The following is a 21,670-nucleotide window of genomic DNA, read 5'->3' as shown; positions in this document are numbered from 1 at the left end:
TACAGGTCTGTCAAAGCAACAGAACACAAGATACAGCGTTTATTCTTTTCCCTTAGAACATTGTGAAGAGGCTGGAGAGGATTCCTGGAAGTGCAGAGATATAAACATGGCGTTTGCGAATTCGTCATCAGAGCTAAATCCAAGTTAAACAACCAGTTCTCATTGTCTGGCAAGCCATGTCTAAAGACAAGCACAGTGATGGATCAAGACCAGTCTGCCAATGTCTACCAAATGAAACACACTGCACCCTGTTGTATCAAAATATAAAAATGGATGGCAGCTTCATTTTATAGTTTGCGCTACCACACAAAACCAGAATAAAGTCAATAAACAGCTGAATTGAGGCAAGCACTGCAGCTATTGATGACAAAATCAACATCTACACATTCAGCCAACTAAATTGAAATACAGGATCCTATCTGACTTGCACAATCTCGTGTGTAAACAAACAGCTGCATGTAGCAGCAAAAGCCCTAAAGGTAAAACCTTCCTCCCCTAATGAAAAGAAAAACATTACTATCAATTTTTTGCTTCAACACTACACACAGACATTCAAGTTTATTGTGCTTCGGTAAGGTTGCAGTTCAAAGTTTAACCCTATTGTTACGATTGGTCCATAGAGTTCTCAGGATAGATATCTAAAGTGTATCAATTCCAAACTCGCATAAAAAAAAAAAAAAAAAAAAAAAAAAAAAAAACACTTTCTTCTCAGCCAGGTTAGATTTCAAGTATGATGAGCGATGCTTTAAAGTAATTAGCTGGTTTGGAAACATCAGTTTTAACAAAAGGAAGACAAAAGGAAGTAAAATTTATTTCCAGGAACTGTCTTTTTTATTTTAACAAGAAACAAGAGCATATTTTTCTATTTGAACAACTTTAACAGTTTGCTGAAGAGACACATTAATCTATTGTATAGGCAGGCAGTAATTTCTACAAACCATTTTGATTAGATTTAGTACTTTTGAAAGATGTCCTCATTTTGTAAGAGAAGTTTGTAATAGCTCCATATATTTGGCTTATGGAAGGTACATTGCAATTCCCAATACTGAGGAAACATCTGATGAAATGATTCACGTATTTAATATTAAAAGTCACATCTTTTTCAGCCATTGTTTTCAGCCAGATATGTGCGCGACGTATTGTCCTAACATGAACTTAAAACATCAGATAAAAACTACTGAACTGAGCCAAGAAGCGCCATGGGACAATTGCAAGGTAGAAAAAAAAAAATTGAAGCATCCGATTTCTTGGCAGAACACGATCAAATTTAGTAGTCAGATGTTGAACAACTTGGTCAGTGCACGAGACTTACCCTAACATACCCTAACTGAAATAACTGAGGTAATTAGTATGAATTCGTGTTAATATCTCAAGGTTGAATTTGAAAGAAGCTAATTTTAAAATATACATTACAAAACTTTACTGAGACGAGATTGTATATTTAAATAACATCACATACAAAATATGGGTGTCTGAAAGCTCACCCTAAATTGTCAGCACATTCAAACAACAGCTAGTGGACTGATATAATACTGTAGGTCACCTGGCGGGAGATATTTAACAGGAGACTCAGTTCATGCCTCTCTCTTTCTCTCTCTCTCTCTCTCTCTCTCTCTGAGCACAAGATTAATAATAATGACACATCAAGGCCTGCCAGCATTTGTACCATCAAGTAAATCTACCACTGCTGTGAATTATTGTTGTCTAATTGAGATGCTGTGTCTCACTTTGAGTTGTTTATTAGTGGATAAACGGAAATAATTTAATCTTATCATTTTCCCCATCTTTGGAAAATGCTTATTTCTTGTTTCATTTCTTGTCTTATTAATGTTTCAGTTTTTCATTGTAAATATACAGGCAGTCAGGACCAATGTAGGGTGAGATAAAGCTGATATCTATTTCACATGCTGAGTACGAGTTCAGACAGACCAAAGTTGGGATCCTGGCATACAATGTGATAGGGAGTTATCCAACATAAAACATGTTGGAGTGAAAGTGACCTTGCAGCAGATCACTTACCTTGTCAACAAAACCAGGCAAAATGTGAAGTCCACACCTAAAGCCCCAAACACCCCCTCTCTTGCGCCTGACACTTGTTCACCACATGATAAATGACCTACTTTGGGCTGTTCTGTTTCATCTCAGACCCTGACTTTCCTACTTGATGATTCGTTTCATCAGCTCATACTGCACATGCCTCTCCTTGACTTTCATCCACCGGGCATCTAGACAAACTATTAAGCAAGACATTGAAATACAATAAAAAAAATACAGCTATAAAGCAGTGGTTATAAAATGTTTTGGACCTCGCCCCATATCTCTTGTCTGTGATACTTTAACATGAATGGAGGTGTCAGCAGTAAGATTTGCTTTGTTAATATATACTGTATAACTGGACATTTTGGCTGGTATTAAATTTGTTGGATTTGCTATGAGCACTGTATCTGATTGGTGGAAGTATTATTGCAGATCCAATAAAAAATGTCAGTAGTTAAAATAAATTATCCGCCAAAATGTCTCATTATACGGTATAGGTTAAGATGTGCATTGTAATAACAATTTAAAAAAAAATTTGTGAACCTTCTAACTCCCCCCACCCAGGATATAGTCTGCGCCCCACCCTTAAGGGCCACCGCCCCCGCCCATTTAAGAACCACTGATATAGAGCATAATATAGAGCACTATGCACACACCCATAACTATGACTGTGGAATCTACATGAAAAGCTCACACACTTCCCAACTGCTTGCCTATTAGTGCCTGCTAGATCACACCCTAAACTTTCCACACTCCTTGCCCTTTCCTGTTTCTTCCAATGTCGACCTTGCTCCTCATGCGTAACGTTTAGTTCAACCACAGAGAAATTACTTTTCAAATACAGCCACAGTGGGTGAGGGGCTTGAGTAACAAGAAAAAAAACAGTGTGATATGAACCATTTAAATAAATACAATTACAAAGATCAAAAGGCACATATTTTGCTGCCTTTACAAAAAAAAAAAAAATCACTGGATTTGTTATGCCACTGGTAGGCATGGTAAAGCGCTTTGTGATGGTGGTCCTCTATGAAAAGCGCTATATAAAAATAAATATTATTATTATTATTATTATTATTATTATTATTATTATTATTATTATTATTATTATTATTATTATTATTATTATTATTATTATTATTATTATTTCATCAGGTAGAAAGTCTGTACAGTCCTAAACTCCTTTATAGATCATATATTTAGCAAAAAGGCAGGTTAAGATTCCCCTGTTTCTGAACAAAAATGCTAAACTTAAGACAATTTACAGTACTGCCTAGCACAGTACAAACATTACTATTTTTTGCAGTTGACTGATAGTTACATGTACATCATTCCCAAAAGTTGTTCCCAAGATGAAGCCTTTAATAGCTCAGCCAAGCAGGTGTCCATAACAAATGGAGGTACTTGAACTACCTGCTTGAAACAAATGTCAAGCATAGATTAATTATCATTAGTCTTAATTAGCTCAACCATTCAGAGGGATTAGTATACTCAAGAACTTGTGCAAATTAATTTCCACACCCAGTTTCACAGCCTACTCATAGACCTCCAAGCCTTTCAACTATTTGGAAATAATACATTTACAACCATATTATTAATTTTAATCTTAATGTCTGACTTCATCAGACCTTCAGGATAGTTAATGAATGCGTAATGGTACTAGGGAGGCTACCATTGGCATAACAAAACAGTTAAACAAATGTAAGAGATCTAGGTTGACTTTTCTATCATGCTGGTATTGTTTAACAATGGTTAGGGAGGGTTGGTTGTAGAAAAATCACAAATCCATTTTGAAGCAGATTATGTACCGAGTACCAGACAAGTCCATGCAAACACAATTAAAACGATTCTTGTTTTGATTTGACAAGGGATTTTGCAATCACCTGCTAGGATCTATCACCAAGCTACCACACAAACAACAGATTGCTGTTGCCAGTAAAAAACAAAACAAAACATTAAGACACCTGTATGTTAACACATGCTATTACACGCTGCAGATGCAGTTCATTTTAAATCTCAAATGCTGTCGTGTCACATGTAATTAACAAACACCCTTGTGCAGTTTCCAAACAGTTGTCTTTGGGTTAAAGCATCTTTCCTGACATTGTGACTTTGACCTTAACACACTGCCCCTTCACAGCAGGTGGTGTCTAACTTGTACAGACCTCTTGTTCTTACTTCCTCCCTTTACTCTGTTCGTAATATACTTCATTTACAGGACATGGGAAAAAAAAAGAAATATAAAAGACACATTTTTTAATAATCATTAATAAAGCATTAATATGATTGTTAGTCTAAACTTGAACACCCTGGCCTCATGGATTCATTGACAATACTGAAGGGTTGAGGTTCAAACTCAACCAATTCCATGTGAATATAAAAGACCCTGTTTGATTTTTTGGTCTGGTGGAAAAAAAGCAGTCAAGACCTTTCCCAAGACCTTCATTTACAACTCTGCAAGATGCTCTCTGCATTCGCTTTTGACAACAGGCCAAGTAATTCCAGCGGGGTTTATCGCTTCATTGACAGCGTGGCTTAATTAAACAAATAAGATGAAGGCATGATTTCCTGTATAAATATAATACTCTGCATCTTTGCCATTGGAAGCATATTTCACTTCATGATAATCCTGAATATTTATTGACCAAACATCTGCAAATTAATAAACAAATATAGAGAGACAGATAGAAATGTAATTTGCTTGTTAGCCACAGCTGGTCTCACTTTTGTTTTCCTTTTTCAGAAAGGATCCAGTAAAAGGTAAAACATGACAGTTAGTCTTGAATTTGAATACATTTTGCTAAGCGATCAGAGATAGCAAAATGGAGCAAGGTTGACAATGAACCCTGCTATAGGGACAATGTTTTCTATTTGCACACATTTGCATCATAAAACACTGCACCAGACATTGCTTCTACTTTATTTGTGAGTGAAAGGATAGTTAAATGTTCTTAAATAATGAAGCAGACACATCTTATTAGGATTCTAATGATGAAAAATGAACAGCTTTCAACTCATTTTGTAGTGTAGTTACACAGTACTTTGACACTTAGATAGCACCAGCATTGATTGTTGAACGCCTCTTTTTTAAAGTAATAATATATTTTTGGTTGTTGACTTTGATACACTGTATTCGTGTCAAAAATTACTGTTTTTTTTAGTTTGTTTTGTTTTTTTTCATGCACGAAAAGCGCATTATAAAAGGCTTGCAAATATTTATGGCTTTACAGTATTATAAATAATGATGGATGAGTTTAAAAATGAACCCAATTCTTACTAACTAGTTACTTCTGACCATGTAGGCACATCCCATTGATCCGAAAATGTACTGTTAACAGAAATGCATATATTCTTGTTTCTTGATTTTAGATCTTGTCAAGGAACATCACCACACACACTAATAGCGACCTGTTCTGCATGCTGCCAGAATCATGCTGTACAATACTGATCTGTGATTGTTAATGCAGATCTTGATCAGCAGCTAGCCTTATTGCTATCAATGTGGTATAAGTGATGAAGTACACACACACACACACACACACACACACACACACACACACACACACACACACACACACACACACACACACACACACACACACACACACACACACACACACACACACACACACACACACACACACACACACACACACACACACCACTGCAGACAAGTAGCTGTTTGTACACCATGATTGTAAAAGCTGTAGTTGTAGCTGAAAATTGCTTGGACAATATATATATTAGTTTGGCAGCAGCAGACTGGGTCTCTGCCAACCGGGGTACTATTAAAATACTGCCGCTCAAGCTATTGTGGCTCAGGGCGAATTGTTTGACTGTCTCATGAGCATTCAAACACATGCAGCGGTCGATATGGTACGAAAAGGGAGGAAGATTAAGGCAGAATGCGGCATCATACACAAGATGCCAGACAGTACCTTGGGTCTACATGATGTATTCACCAGCCAGGATGACGCCCATAAATCATTGATAAATCATCTAAAAGTATTCAAACAAATAAAACAATCTGATCTTGTGTGCACAGTCTCTCTCTCGCTATGGCATCTCCACTGTTGTATGTAGGTCTGACCAATGTTGGAACAAAGAGATGTCCTAATTGACTCACCACATGAAACAAGACTTGAAACCATAGTATATTTGTTACATGCCGAGGTACCAAACGATATCTTCATATAAACAAGGGTACATTTTGATAGTACCCCACTCGACAACATGGAAGAATATTGGGTGTTTTGGGTGATACAATCTCATGTCCAAGCTGTGCTATTAAAGATTTAAAATTAGCCACTGTAGCATTACACTTGTGCATGTTGGCTTGAAAATAGTAATCATAATAAAACTTTATTTATGTACAAACTTTGCGCTTAGTGAGTTCTTTGTGATTTCCAGCAGTCAAGAGGCTGGTGCCAAATGAATGCAAACTGAGATCAGAAGGTTGTCAGCTGACATCACTGTAAGATTGAGACTGAGATGAGAACGTTGGTGGAGCCTTATAATAACACTCTACAATTCAGTACAGTTCCTGGTTCACTTGAAGCCATTAACAGAATCAGCATAGGAAGTGAACTACCGTGCCCCTCCAGTAAGAGATGACTGCTTTGGGTTAAGGTTGAGCCGCACAGACAGCATGATGTTGAGTTTAATCTAATACCCCATTTATCTGGATATATGTTGACAGGTCCTACTTTCTAATACTTTCCATTTCCTATCCCCAAAAGGCAACATGTGAAACAGCAAAGATTTTCACCAAATGACCAGCTCTTTTTATAATCTAAACATTTTACATCCTAAAATATGACATCAGACTGTTGCCTTTCCTGGATACTGTACTTCATGTCTGTTTCTTCACAAATTACCATAACGTATACTCTGCATCTATATACCACCCTTTAGTTTCAAGCAGCCAGAGTAAAAAGCTCACCAAAGCAAGTGTCAAAAAGGTTAAAAAAAAAAAAAATGTTTAGTTTGGTTTTAAAAATACTGTACTGTGAATAATTCCAACAAACAACATATTTGACTGGAACAGAATGTTTATTTTTTTCAGATATCAAATGTTTTACTATTACACCAGAGAGATAGGGTAGCAGAGAGGTATAACTTCAGAATTTCAACCAGCAAAATATGTTTTGCCAGAACTTCTTATTCTAAAGAATTAGATTTTTTTTTTTTTTTTTTTATTGAAACAGTTACAATGGCCTTTAAAAATGAAAGGGCATTACCCCAGTATCTGTAATCCCACGTACAACAGAATTATTTTTTTTTTTTTTAATTTTAAATCTGCTTCAGTGTGAATGTTTACGCAGTACCATGATTAACTAGCATTAGCACATGCACACAAATTGATAGTCATAATTCATTACAAACCTTAACACAGACAGACAAAGGGAAAGCACAAGGCTGTTTGAAACAACTGAGGTCTGTAAGTCACTCAATTACCATTTAAGTTCTTATTAGTGCTGGCACTATTGAGATGTACCTGTGATGGCCCTGCAGACACAAAGTGAATAAACTAAACTATTCAGTTATACTGCATAATTAAGCATTGACATTCAGGACTTCCTATTGAGGTGTGTTTCTTTGGCATGACATAGTGACAAGAAGATTGTTTTTATCCTTACATCAGAAGGCAGCATAATCTGTGCAGCCAACAGGATAATAAAGTTTGTAGTCACTGCATTTGTCCCAACACCGGTTCCTGGTGTCTGCCTTTGCTTCAGCTCATTAGGGGGTGACATAATTAGGGCTCTTTTGACAAACAAAGATAATTCTGCTCGAGGTAAGCATACCAAATGAACTGTGTTGGGCATACAGGCTGCAACATTCAAATACTTCAAACCTACACAGATGCTGACTTTAAAATGTTGATACCATAGGTTAAACGCCCTTACTTTTCACATGTGGTGAATTGCGAACAAAGACCTGGCTGTCCGCTGGAGTCAGTGTTGTTTACATTAAAATCACAAAGCAGCATATTCTGTTTTTAGGAGCTGACGGTCGTCCAGAAACGAATTGCTTCCTAGAACGTAAATCTGATTTAATTAGCATTGCATTAGCTGAGACAGAACCCACGAGGGCGGACCACCACAGTGGTAGTACTTTGTTATGACAACACGAAAGCATGTAAATCAGACACTTTGTCATTAACCAGGTCGCCAATAAGGGCCAGGCATTCAGGATGAATGTTAAGTCTGCTAAAATCGAATAAAATGCTTCATAATTGCCAGTTTCATCTGCGAAATGCCAAACAACTTCGGATATCTGGTACACTAATTGGTGTTTCAGTTCTTCCAAATTATTGTGTCAGTAACAGTCTTTTAGTTATAAGCAGGACTCAAAGAAAACAAATAATGTAAATCCACTTTATTTATAATTTGGTTTTGCAGCAACACATGTATCTCACAAGTTACTTGCTGTATATGCACACCCCTTTATTTGGCACATGATAATGGGCAGTTAAATTATATATTTTTCTTTTACAAGTAGCTTTATTTTCAAGTATAATTCCTTAACTAAAATACTGATCCAGCTATCTACTAACCCAAACTGTGCAAGAATGGAGATTTGCATTAATTGCTTTTGTTTTTACTTGGATATCAGTGTCTGACAGGGAGCAAGTGGTATACATTATTTTTGTTCACAAATAGATTGTTTTTTTTCTCCAGATTTCCAGTGAAGAATAGCCTTGTTTTATTTACAGCCTGCACAATGACACAGCAACCTGTACTAAATTCAAATTTATTTCTTTAAAATCTAAAGAGTAGGTTAAGATTTTCTGAAAGAAAATTTTTACAGGTTTATGTCTTTTAAGACAATCACATGAGTTACATCAGGGACTGAATTTACACAATAGAACTAGCTTGAGCCTAAAGAATTGCTGGTCGATCTTTCTGTGACGACAAAATATACCCATCTATAAACTGAAACACCAGCGTAGTTTTCCCCTTGTTTTCCTTACAAACTGTCCAAACAACTGTCCTCCACCCCTGACAGTGGAATGCTAATATGCAAACTTCAAAAGGAATTAAAGATCATCTACATGCATACACAAAGCCCTTCATGTTTTTATCAACACCCATTCAAGTCTTTTGTCTGCTATTTAGCATCACAACTTGCTGGTGAATTGTCACTAAAATATCTCAGGAAAATAGGAAACGTTAAAAGTGATGCTTGACAGGTAACCAAACATTTTTTATGCCAAATATTTATTACCCAGACCACTGAGTAAAGGTTTTCCTAATTTCTTTATTGGCTCCAGATAGTTTTGTTAGCAAGCAGCTGACAGCATGTTTTGTATTATTTGACCATAATGCACTGCTACAGTGTTCCACTACAGAACTGAATCATTAACTTGGATAACCATACGTACTACTATGCGCGATAGTTTATTTACATAAAACTAGAAATGAAAACTAGAAACTGCAATGAATGACAGATATCACTTAATATCAAAAATAGCCTTGTCCACTCTTTCTGGATGTGACTGTTAACCATCTATTTCAGGATTTCCACCTGTGTTATAAGATCAGTTTAAGTGAAACTGTAGTCTTTAAAATGGCCTCACACTTTAAAGCTTTACACTTTATGCTAGTGCCTCCTGACTTCCAGTTTGTAGCAAGGGGAGTTCAAATCATAAAGCTGTTTAAATGTCAAGACTTGTACGTTTCTATGTTGGGTTCCTCTCAAATCCCCAATTTAAAAGGGCCATCTTAGTTAAAAAATCTGTTGATTCAAGTAGGAGCAGTAAATTCAGATATGACTAAGAATAAAAAAGTGTGGGTACTATCTTGAAGATTTTGTAAGGAGTTAAGTTGTTTTCTGTGGTTTTACTGCCACGTTTTTTTGACAATCTTACTAGTCATTACTGTGTTTATGGGATTTACAAGGTGACAGAGTATATTCAAACTTCTCATCCACTTAACGTCACTGTTTGCACTAAACTGTCTGATTGCATTCACCCCATCTGGAACAGCACAATGGCAACAAGGAGATGTTTGAGCTGCAGAGCAATTGCTAAACACTGACATTAAAGGCTTAAAAGATAATAGATAATAAAGAAGAATGTTATTCATCAGACATATTAGTACAGGGGAAACTAGCAATATATGAAGCCATTAGCCCTTCTCAACAGAATGAACTGTTACCTCTTATGTCTGGATTCTTTCCCTTGATGTATAGATGTTGTTCCCAAGAACACAATGTTATAATGTTTTATCATGCTACACATTGTGTAAGTAACTACCTGACAAGGGCAATAATGACGAAACTCATTATATTGATGAAAATAAGTCAAACACAGCGTGCAAATGGTTGACATCCATCCAAATCTATGTTACCAGGTAAAGTTGATGAGGCGTTGTTTAAACCCTTATTTCTGTAAGCTGCCCTGATCAGTCTTCTGCTGGTGTATGTCAACATCTAAACGCTATTTCTTGTCTTGATTGCCAGTATTGTTGGGGCAAGATTTTGTGCTTTGGAAAAAAAATGTTTTATATAATAATAATAATAATAATAAATAACAATAATAATAATAATAATAATAATAATATAAGAATATTAATAATCATCAAAAAGCATCATTTTTAATACACATTTCAGTTGTAAACTTCAACAATATGTTCACAGGACATTTCAGTTCACATAAAGTCAAGTGTATATTTACAAATTCAGCATGAAATCACTGGAACACCATTTTTATTTTATTTATTTATTTATTTATTTATTTATTTATTTTTTTTATTTTTTTGTGGCTATATTTATTTTAAAACGTCTGCTTAGAACAACAAGCTATTAAGGTTGTTAGTTTTTGTTGGACATTAGATTAATTAAGTAGCACATTACCTATAAAGATTAATTTACCGTGAAATTCTGTTCAATCCCAATCAATCAGAAATAAATGAATACTAAAACATTCAGTAGCAAAGTGCAAACTGTATCACGTACTTTAAAAAAAAAAAGATATACAGTAGACTCCCGTTAATCCCTGTTTCAATATAATAATCCATGCAGTTTAACACGGTACATTATCAAAATATATTAGTGTAGAAATCATGCGGAAGCGAGTTTTTGCACACTTTATTAATGCAGAAATCAGCAGATCTGTGTGGAAGCGGACAGTCACGTTTAATTTAAATCAATTCAGTTGAGTACAGTATAATGCAAGCCAATGGACAGTAGTGTATTACATTTACTGAAACCAGTGACAAGCGAGCAGAAAGCAGACTTAAGACTCTCTTAGCCTGGCAGTCTGAATCTGAAGAGCAGTTATGACAATTAAAGACTCAGAGCAAGATCAATGACCAGCTCTCTGCCTCTTAACAAGGCTGATTATGTTCAGTATATATTTTGACAGTTGATACATAGTATTTTATTTGTATTATCGTATTTTTCAATTTTTCAAAAAAGAGTAAGGATTGCCCAAACAGTAAACTCAATTTAGTCTAATCTGTGTTTTTCACTAATTCAGGCTCAAGACGGTCCCAATCTGCACGGATCAACGGGAGTCTACTGCGTGTGTGTGTGTGTGTGTGTGTGCGTGCGTGCGTACGTATATATATATATATATATATATATATATATATATATATATATATATATATATATATATATATATATACACACACATACACGCACGCACGCACGCATTTTTAATTGCACATGATTTTCATTATCTTTATCAATAAATAATAAAAATGACGCATACACCTTCAAATTCCTCAAATATGTAATTTAGTTCATAAGAGTAACCAAAAAGTATGAGAGCAGTTTACAAGCTGTGATCATGATAGATGCTTATTCTGTAATTTCGTGACTGTTTAAGGCTAAAAGAAACCAGGCCTCTTCAGGTTTATTCATTATCACATGCTAATAATCACAAGGATCTGACCAGCCCTGGTGTTTGGGCACACTGCCAAATAATATTCTACTTTTGAAGGTGCTGAACAATAAAACCTTTATAATATAAAATTTCTAAAAGAAAAAACAAAAAAACACTGGGCTAAATTCACTAGCATTTGCTCCGGTGAAAAGTCTGTAACTCTTTAAGGAAATAAAAATGTTATTATATAAATAAAAAAATAATACAGGAAGTTATTAATAGGTTCAAACACACTGTACTCCTTTGTAATGTGTCAAACTGTACTTGTTTTGTAACATTTTGTTCTGTGTCGTAATCAGCGATTTACCCCTTTGATTACAATACTCTAAAATAACTTCATATTAGCATTAGTCAATTTTGGTTGCCCTTGAAGGCTGACTATCCATCATTAACACAGCTCTAAAAATATATTCATCAGAAGGGGTTCAGTTAACACACTGCAACATTGTTCTGATGGTATGCTCTATTGCTGATTGTCCACACAGACACCAGATCATTTATTTAATCCTCTATAAATTATATGACTGCTTCTAATCAACTGAGACTAGCACAGGAAACTACACTGCATCTGTGTGCCCAAAAACAAGGTACCGGTAATGTAAGCAAAAAACCAATAAAAATGAAAGGCTTTGACCAGATATAACTCTTAAGTAGCCTCTTTAGACCATGATGTGTTTACGGTGGTAGGTCACACACACTTGTGAATGTCTATTAACAGACAACACATGATTTGAAAGTTGTTTAACTGCCCACATATATTGAATGCAAATATAAAAAATCGTTATTATTACAAATACTGCCAAAGAGATGTTTTAATCTCTGCTGACAAATAAAGGCCACACTATGTCTATACATAGATGTATGTGCTTAACGTAAATTTGTGGGTTTTCCTGGCATAAATCAGTATTTTTACCAGCTTAAGTGGGACAAATTTCAAGCAAAAATCAATAAAGAGAAAATGTATTTTTCAGTAAACATATGATAAACTAAAATAACAACAAACACTCTTCAGCTTTCTTTGAAATCATGACTGATTTTTTATTTTATTTTTTTTACCAGGTTGCCATTCAAAAGTTAGCTCAAAAACCAAGTCACAAACCAATGTGCAAATGTAACACTACACAAAGGAGAAACAGTAGCCAGCAAATATTTTAAAATGCAACCTTGTGCTTTTCAAAAGGGTGAGAAATAGGGACAGCTTTGTTGGTACAATGAAGTACAATATCCTGAACTGAGCTTTTCAAAATCCATGCTTCTTTCCTAAGTTAAATTTTATTTAAAAAGAAAAAAAAAAACCAACTAAAAAAAATGATTCCCTATGCTCCTCCTTTAGAACCTCTTGTACCACTAAATAGACCACTAGCCAAGGTGTCTATTCAGCTGGCAAGAGGAGAAAGCTTGGTTTATTTACCCAATTAATGACAACAAGTGTAGTGTGTTACCGTTAAACTTTAGAATAACCATTATAGTTAAACTTTAGGTCACACCAATTATAAATGGCATTGTTATTGTTAATGGTTGAATTGGGGTCTATTCAATTGATCTAACTAACGGTGGATATTAATACCATCTCAATTTGAATAACATATAAAACCTTCAAGGTTTTGAAAATCAAACATCCAACAGTGCATGTTAGTCTAATTTAAAAGATGGCAGCATTTAAATCTGTCATGGTTTAGATTAATTGGGTAAACCTCACTGTACATAATGTGTACCCATAAAAGTGCCAGAAAAAAAATCTGATTCCAACCTATCAAACACTTATTTTCCAAATATAAGATAATTTCTGCCTGTTTTGTGGTTCTGTATTATTATGAGGCTTATATTCAATCCAATTGCACAACAGGATTAAAGCCTCCTATTACCTCTCCTAAATATAGCTACCGTTTAAATTATTGACACTCAAATGCACCAGTTTTTGTTACGGGAACTAGGCCAGAACAGTTCAGTCTATAGCTGTTTCTGTGACACTAAATTCTTTCAGAGATTACTCAGGGAATTCATCCATTGGCAATTAAAAGCATTACAATGGGCAAAGGCTTAAGCAGCTTAACTACTATCGCTTTCATCAAATTTCCAAAAAGATAAAAATGACCTTTTTCACATGAACACACAATTAGAAGGGTATAATCCATAGAGAAAAAAATGAAAATGTTAAACGAGAGGAATATTTCTGTAAAAGTGGCTTACAATAAAATGGTACACTATTCTCAATGTAATCCGGTCAGGTTATATACAATACAAGAAAGAAAAGAAAAGCGCTCTTCAGCAAGGGCTATCTTGTTACAATGGTGATTGCGTTGTGGGTGTCATAAGAAGACTGACAAGTGAAGCCCACTGTCTTAAAAAGCTAAAACATGTAGATAATGAACACAATTTGAAGTCTATATTTAGTAATTACTATGTCCAAAGCTAAGAAGGTCGGTCTAAGCCTTCTGCTGTTGCCGAGGAAGGCCTACATTGATTGATATATAGGCTGGAGAACACACACTGCCATGCCTCCCCCCAGGTCACTTTACTTTACAAATATCCAGACAGAAAGCCGTAATTGAAAGAGTTCACAAAGGACCTCCTAACATACCTCCATAATCCTGTCATGGATTTGCAGTCCTCCTTCCTTGTCAGCTGGCCCATTCTCCACTATTTTGGATATAAAGATTCCTTCATTCAAAGAACCATCTTGGTTGTCCTTTAAAAGTGCAGGAAAAGAAAAAAAAAAGAGTACAAAAATGATACCTATGAACAGTAGTTCAAACACACCTCCTTAGGAAATGTTTAATGTTTACTTCTGACCTTATGGGAACTTACACTGGAAAAATAAAATAATTAAAGAAAGCGTCTGGCTGTTGGTTTCCTGTTATATACTAGAGTCCAAGGACTTGCAGGCTGCTTCATTTTACAAGGCAAAGCTGCTTAGCTTAATTGGAAGACATCAACAAAAACACACTATCAAACAGTAGGCATTTGTAGGGACCATATTGCAAGGAAATACCATTCATAGTGTCATATTAGTGAATGGTGAAAGGATGTTTAAGACATCAGTTCAAGCTGGACATGAAGATCCACTGGAAGCAAATATAATATTGACGCCTTGATAAATCATAACAATCTGTATAAAAAGAACCTCCATAAAATCTTAAAGAATCCCCATCTTAAAGAATGGCACCAGAAGACAATAATTAGCAGCAGCATGTGTTACACACAACCACTGGAGGGGACATTATCTGAGCTGTGAGAGGAACACTTGATATATGTCTTTCAGTCGAACTACAAGACGTTCTCGTCAAATTGAAAAGCAGTTGAATAACCACCCACTACCCTGCTGGAGGCTAACAAGCTTTGTATTCCGCAAAAACACTCAACATGGACCTTAGAATGGACTACAGCGGAAACTATAATGCTTTACAAGTCTGCATCTTCTTTTTCTTTTTTTCAACATGATGTTTACAATGAATACACTTAGCCTTCAGTGAGTTAGGAATGTCACAACATCATCTCTTAAATACACGGATATGCCCCACTGCATCCAGTGCTGACGAGTAGAATGCAAAGACTGTACTGCCTGGGCTTCATTCTTCTATAAACTAATAACTGATTATAGCTATTGTACTGTGCCTGTCATTTATAAGCAAAGAGAAAAGTTCCTGATACAATAGCAGCTATGGCCTAGTTTTATTACTTTACGGACTCCTGCATTTACTTACATATCTATCATTGCTAAGCATGTCTCAGCAAAACATATATAGTACTTGCACTTCATTTATACGATGGAACAAAAATAGCATGGTTTCTTAAATATGGTTCCCTACTACTGTGTTACTGTATAGCAAAGTAATATAAAATGTTCTCAAATAAGCCCAAATGTATTTATATCCCTAGAGCTCTATATTAACATAGTCTCACTTATATAATACACAAGACACAGCTTGGTTTTCTTTCAGAACTGAACTGTTTTAGATAAGTTTTGCATAGAGCCAAGTTTATGACACTTGTTTTCAACATGAAGTTCCATTCAAATAGTTGGCCTTCACACAATTTGCGTAACTTGTTGTGTTAAAAAATGAAATCAAAACTAAAACATCTGTATTTATTCTGTCTGTATTTACAATCAAAGCATGTTTTAAAACAATTCAGTCAACTGTAAAAATGGTTTTTAATCATGAAAAATGTGATTGAAAGGGTCTGCTCCAGCAGTCCCTTTCATAAACAGCGGTATAATACTGTTTTTTTTTGTTTGTTTTTTTCCAAAAAACATAGATATGACAATTTCAGTACAAGTGTAACACTTGGTTATAACTAACATACCGGTCTGCCACCAACAATATTAAATCCCAGAGATCCAGAATCACGATGAAGGGCAGCTTTGAGGGTTTTAGTCTCTTCACCCTATGGATAGAAAAAGAACAGGTGCTTTATGTCTTAACTCTACACCGTTAAACTTGTTAGGCAGTGCATGAAATATTCGATCTCCAGTGACCAAGTTAACTGCTTTGAGCTTCAAGCAAAGAAAAGGGGGAGGTTAACAGATTCAATTTAAACAGTACACATCAAGTGATGTTAATCTACAGGAAGCACCAGCAGCTAGAGTAGACATTTTCCTGGTGAAAGAGTTGCTAAATGACCAGCTGCATCAAGGTTAAATACTGTATCCCTTGCTATTACTGACTTCATAGATTCTATATTTATGTAACAGCCATAAACTTCACTCAACGAAGGGATGACAAGTGCTGAGCCGAGATTTTTGAGAGGAACATAACTGCAGCTGTAATTTTACAAATCATGGGATACAGTAACTAAATATAAAGCAGGCATTGGTGGCATTCATGTTCTGGTGCATGCCTGCAGTCTCGACTAATGGTCGTGTTGATAATCCAGGTATTTCAGTGTCCTCAATACTTAGAAGTCCAAACTTAGTTCTCTAAGCTCAAAGGGCAAAAACACCCTATAAACCAAATGATAATGTATATTCTGCTGTTATAACTATTAAAATCAAGCAACACAACACTGTAAAGGTAACACATGGATCTCATTTAAACTACTATTTTGAGGAATCTGAAACACAGCAGTGTGCGTGGAAAGATTGGCACCGGCACAATTAAGTTTAAACTGAGTATACTGTTCTTGCTGCACCACTCAACAGCCCAATGTGTCAGATTCAACATTTAATAAATCACCCTGTCTTTCAACTTGAGCCTTCAGGCTTAGAAACTGTTCTCAAGAATGTCCTGTATTCCAGGTCATCAGAAGAAGACTGGTTAATATGTACTATGATACCAGGTGAGAAACCTTTACAGTGGAACGCCGATCAAGGCAAACATTCTTTGTGTTCCAGTCTGAAAAGAAAATGATGACTATCTCTACTTGAAAAAACATAAAACTATGTATATGGTAAAGAATGGCTAAGAGAACACCTGTGAGTCTTTATCCCAAACATGTGAGAAGCATAGCTGTTCAAATGAAAAGGATTCTGAAATTGATAATGATTAATGTCAGTGAGAAACTGCAGGAGTAGTTGCAGCTAGTAGAGGGCCCTGGCAGTATCTTCCTATCTTCATTTACCTTAAAGTGACATTTTTAAAAAGAGGAAAGTTGTCCATCAAAAGACCATGCTTTGGCTGGAAGAAATTATATTTCTAAAGATGGCTACAGTCACAATAAATCTGGAAACATTCCTAAACACTTGTAACTCAATTTGTATGCGACTCACTCAGCACAAATATTAACACAAATTGATGCTCTGTTACAGAATAATCACAGCCTCTAACTGACGCCTCTTACAATTTATTACACTCTTTCTTTTCATTGACGCTAAAGCCAAGTGATAATGTTCATACAGTAAAATAATCACATCATCCACATAATGTGTGTTTTTTTTTTTTTTTTAGTTCACTTTCATGGATAATCTGAACAATCCTTCCTTGGCTTTCAACTCCTTGCACTAGAAACGCAATTCAGAGAATAAGATTGTATTGCATCACCAACAGGTTTGAAACCTGAGGTAAAGACCTCCATTATACAGCTATGGCCCAAAGTTTTGCATCACCCTATAGAATTATCTCATTTTGCTTCATAAAGTCCAATGAAACCTGATGAATAATGTTACGTTAAGATATTGAATTCATACCGCTTTGTAGTTTTCCATACACTTAAGAAAAAACTGACAAAAAAAATGAAAAATGCGACATTCTGACATGAAATACTGTACTACTGTTATGGCTTCCAGTAGACTTTTGTGATAATTTTGTAGCTTATTTTACTACATGACGTTAAATAAAAGATCTGTGGCAATTCGCAGTAACAATATGAGGCATTCAAGTATAAGCCTACATTCTCAGGTTTTGCCCAGTTTTGGACCCCCTCCCCTCATCATCAATGACCCTGACAAGTTTAACCCCGCCTCCCCTTTGCTATTACATCATCAGTGCAACCAACCATTTTTTAAGTATTTAGTTCATTTAATTTTAAATATTTAAATTTCTGATGGCAACATGAAACATTTTTTTTATATATAGGGTATTCTCAAAAGCAATGTCGCAATGAATGCATTTGCTACTTTTTTGGTTAAAAATAAACACTTACTGATTGATATCACAGCCCCAGAATCAGACTACAGATGGAGAGTTTATGTGATTCTCTGATTGAGATGGCAACATGAGCTAACCCTGAATCTCATGAATGATTTTTCTTCAGTTTTAATCTTTTGCCATATTTAAATAATGTTTTTTTTTTTTTTTTTCCTAGTCATGTACACTGACAGTTACCAGAAGAAAACATTACCCTTACCTCAAGTCCACTGTAAAAGGATTTTGAAACACTCAGATAGTATCTTTCATTGTCAGCCAAGATTTTCCAAGGTGTTTACTCTAATCTTTCATTGCCTGACTGTTCCTTGTTATCCTTCCTGTCCATACACGGGCAACATACACCAACCACCTGCCTGAAATATATATATATATATATATATATATATATATATATATATATATATATATATATATATAGACACACACACACACCCACACTTTTACAATGCCACCACAATGCAGTGGGTGTGTCTGGAATAATGTTGGGGTGATTGGGTGGTTATCTTCCATAAAAGGAGAGCAAACACGTTCATTTAAAATGTAATTGTAATCGTTTGGCTCAACATAGGCATGTCTGTAAAATACATTATGCTATTATAAAAAAAACACAGTAAAACAACAAATTAAAGCGATGGACTGGTTTAGAATGTTATACTAGTGCTTGCAAGTTACAGCCACAACGCAGTTATATACACTGTATTTAAAATCCAGTCTAAATACTATTTGTACCAATTAACTCCACTGTTCTGTACTTTATGGCATTACTGTACCTTTGATAAAATACAAGAAAACATTATAAGAGATAATAACCTCCAGTAAACAACTATAATCAGAAACCTTCCTTGATTCAAAAACCATTCGGAAAAACTGTATTGAGCTGTTAGCATACAGTGGTGTACCGTGGAAGTTGATCATTTTTAAAGCAGACTTGACCACATCTGATTAAAATTATTTAGTGTTTCGTAATGTCCCTGAAACGACGCAATCACTTTAATTAAAAAAAAAAGGTTGATTTGCAAGCCAAAGAACTAGAGTCGAAAAAAGTGGAGAAAAATGACTAATTTTGGTAAGTGACGTTGGCCAAGTTGCTCTATAAAATAAACCCTGAACGCAGACAGCAATTAATATTTGCCCCTCCCCCAGAAAGTGCCAGCTGGCAAAAACCGCAGCTGACAGACATGTCTCCAGGCAAGAGGGGAGAAAGTACAAAACCTCTGACCGCTCACTTAGTTACTAACAGTCCTTTCCAAATAATAAAAAGGTGAAAATGACGTTAAATTAAGTAACATTTAAATGAGCCCGTCTTTAACCAGAGGAGCATTTCAGTCTGGCGCAAGAAATTGTCTCTTGTTAAACTCGGATCTCTTTGGTCATCTTTTTTTTTTTTCTGAAAACGCCTTTCAGAGGTTCCAGTTTCCACTGACTTAAGCTAACTAATAACGTTTAATACAATAAACCGCAGAGGCTGTGTCTATGCGATGCTTTAGTCAAAGTGAGAAAAACTGGTACAAAATACTAATAGAACGTGTGCTCTCTAAAAACACAAGTATGCGACTTTATAATGCTAGTATTATTGCAGACAAACTATCTAAATTCCACTGTGACAAAATGCTGCACAGCTCTGCTGTTACAAACTGGCTTGGTTACCTTGCATGGAGGAGCCAGGCTTTTAGTCAGAGAGTCGATCCTTGCGCTGTACTCTGTGAATTTCTTTTGGTATTTCAGAGCTGTCACTTGGAGCTCATTTTGAACAGATGAGAGCTGAGCGAGAAGAGATTTCTCCCGTTTACTGGATTTCAGACACTGTTTCTTAAACTCCTTATCCAAACCTACCACTTTACCCTGCAAAGCGCTATTATGAGCCTTCAAAGCTTTAAAACAACAGTGATTATCTAATGTCTGCTCTTTGTAGATTAAGACCAAACCACATCCTTTCTCACAAATCCCAACAGGTCTATAATCACACGTTTCTCTCATATGGGCATCCATGTCTTTTAAATTGAGGACTTCGTTGCATCCCTTATTCCTGCATTTGGCTGGCGAATAGTCACACATCTCTGTGTGCTCTGCTAAATGCTGCAACTTCACCACTTTCTCGCAGCCCCTGGCGTGGTTGTCACACTTGATGTCCAGCTTCAGAATCAGGTTTTTCAGAGGGAGAACGTGGTTCAGTTCCTTCGTAGAAATCATTTGGCACTTTACGGGGCAGCTGCTTTGCTGGACAACCCATGGTAAAACACAGCCAGCGCAGAAGACGTGACCACACGGAGTTGCAAGTGGATCCTCCAAAACTTGATTGCACAAGTTGCATTTGAAATCAGGGTCCACATCCCCATTAAAACGATCCAGCTCAAATCCCATGTTTAAGCAACTCCTAAATTAAGCAGTAATTCCTAGGGATCACGCAAGGAACAGTTGCTTCTTCTCGCTTGTCATTGGAAGTTCCCAGACCGAGTGACTGACTGCAGCTCTTTACGGACTGAACTAATTGCCCGAGACTTCCTCGAAAAAAGCGCTGGAGGAATTCTCTACCGTAATTACCACAAGAGAAGGGCGTGTTTTCGAGTTTGTGCAGTATGTCTTTTAAACCATGTTTTGAAATTTAATTAAAAAAAAAAAAAAAAAAAAATCAGCATTATAAAACATTTAAGCGATGTATAGTCAATCAAGATACAATATGGAATACGTCTTTGTACATCATATGTATGTGTTATAAATATGTTTGTTTTTATTTTCTTGATTAGAAAGTATATTTGTTGTATATCAAACACAAGTATCCACAACACCCGACTAAACTATGGTAAAATTTCATCTATTATTTACAAAGAGATGTGATACCTTTTATTGGACTAACTAAACAAAAAATGAATCACAAGCTTTCAAGACATCAAAGGCCTCTTCTGCAGATGAAAGTAGGACAGGTATTTAGTCCAATAAAAGGTATCACATCTCCTTCTCTTTGTCTATCATCTCTGGACTAATATCGCTAGCATGTAATCTATCAACAGGAATTATTTAGAAATGTCAAGGTCATTATCATTGAGAGGTTTTACACTGCACATTTTACACACGTTCATAGGTGTTTGTCAAACATCAATTAGATGCACTTTAATAACATATACACAATTAATACATTTGCATGTCTATAAGCAAATCC

The 21,670-nt window shown here is 35.7% G+C and overlaps 1 protein-coding gene across 1 annotated transcript in view; it reads right to left on the bottom strand.

Moving 5' to 3' along the window:
- Positions 1-20,978, bottom strand: part of LOC121329003 (E3 ubiquitin-protein ligase PDZRN3-B-like) — a 95,021-nt gene extending 74,043 nt beyond the window's left edge. The window contains exons 1-3 of the mRNA XM_041274165.1: positions 20,161-20,978; positions 16,235-16,315; positions 14,511-14,618 (exon numbers count right to left, since the gene is read on the bottom strand). Of these exons, the coding sequence (XP_041130099.1) occupies positions 14,511-14,618; positions 16,235-16,315; positions 20,161-20,874 (903 nt within the window). The 5' untranslated portion in view covers positions 20,875-20,978. The remainder of the gene's footprint in view (positions 1-14,510; positions 14,619-16,234; positions 16,316-20,160) is intronic.
- Between the last annotated feature and the right edge of the window lie 692 nt (positions 20,979-21,670).

This window comes from Polyodon spathula, chromosome 16, assembly GCF_017654505.1.
Source record: "Polyodon spathula isolate WHYD16114869_AA chromosome 16, ASM1765450v1, whole genome shotgun sequence".
NCBI classification, from domain to species: Eukaryota; Metazoa; Chordata; class Actinopteri; order Acipenseriformes; family Polyodontidae; genus Polyodon; species Polyodon spathula.
The sequence above is the reverse complement of the archived record's forward strand: the minus strand, read 5'-3'. Positions and strand labels throughout refer to the sequence as shown.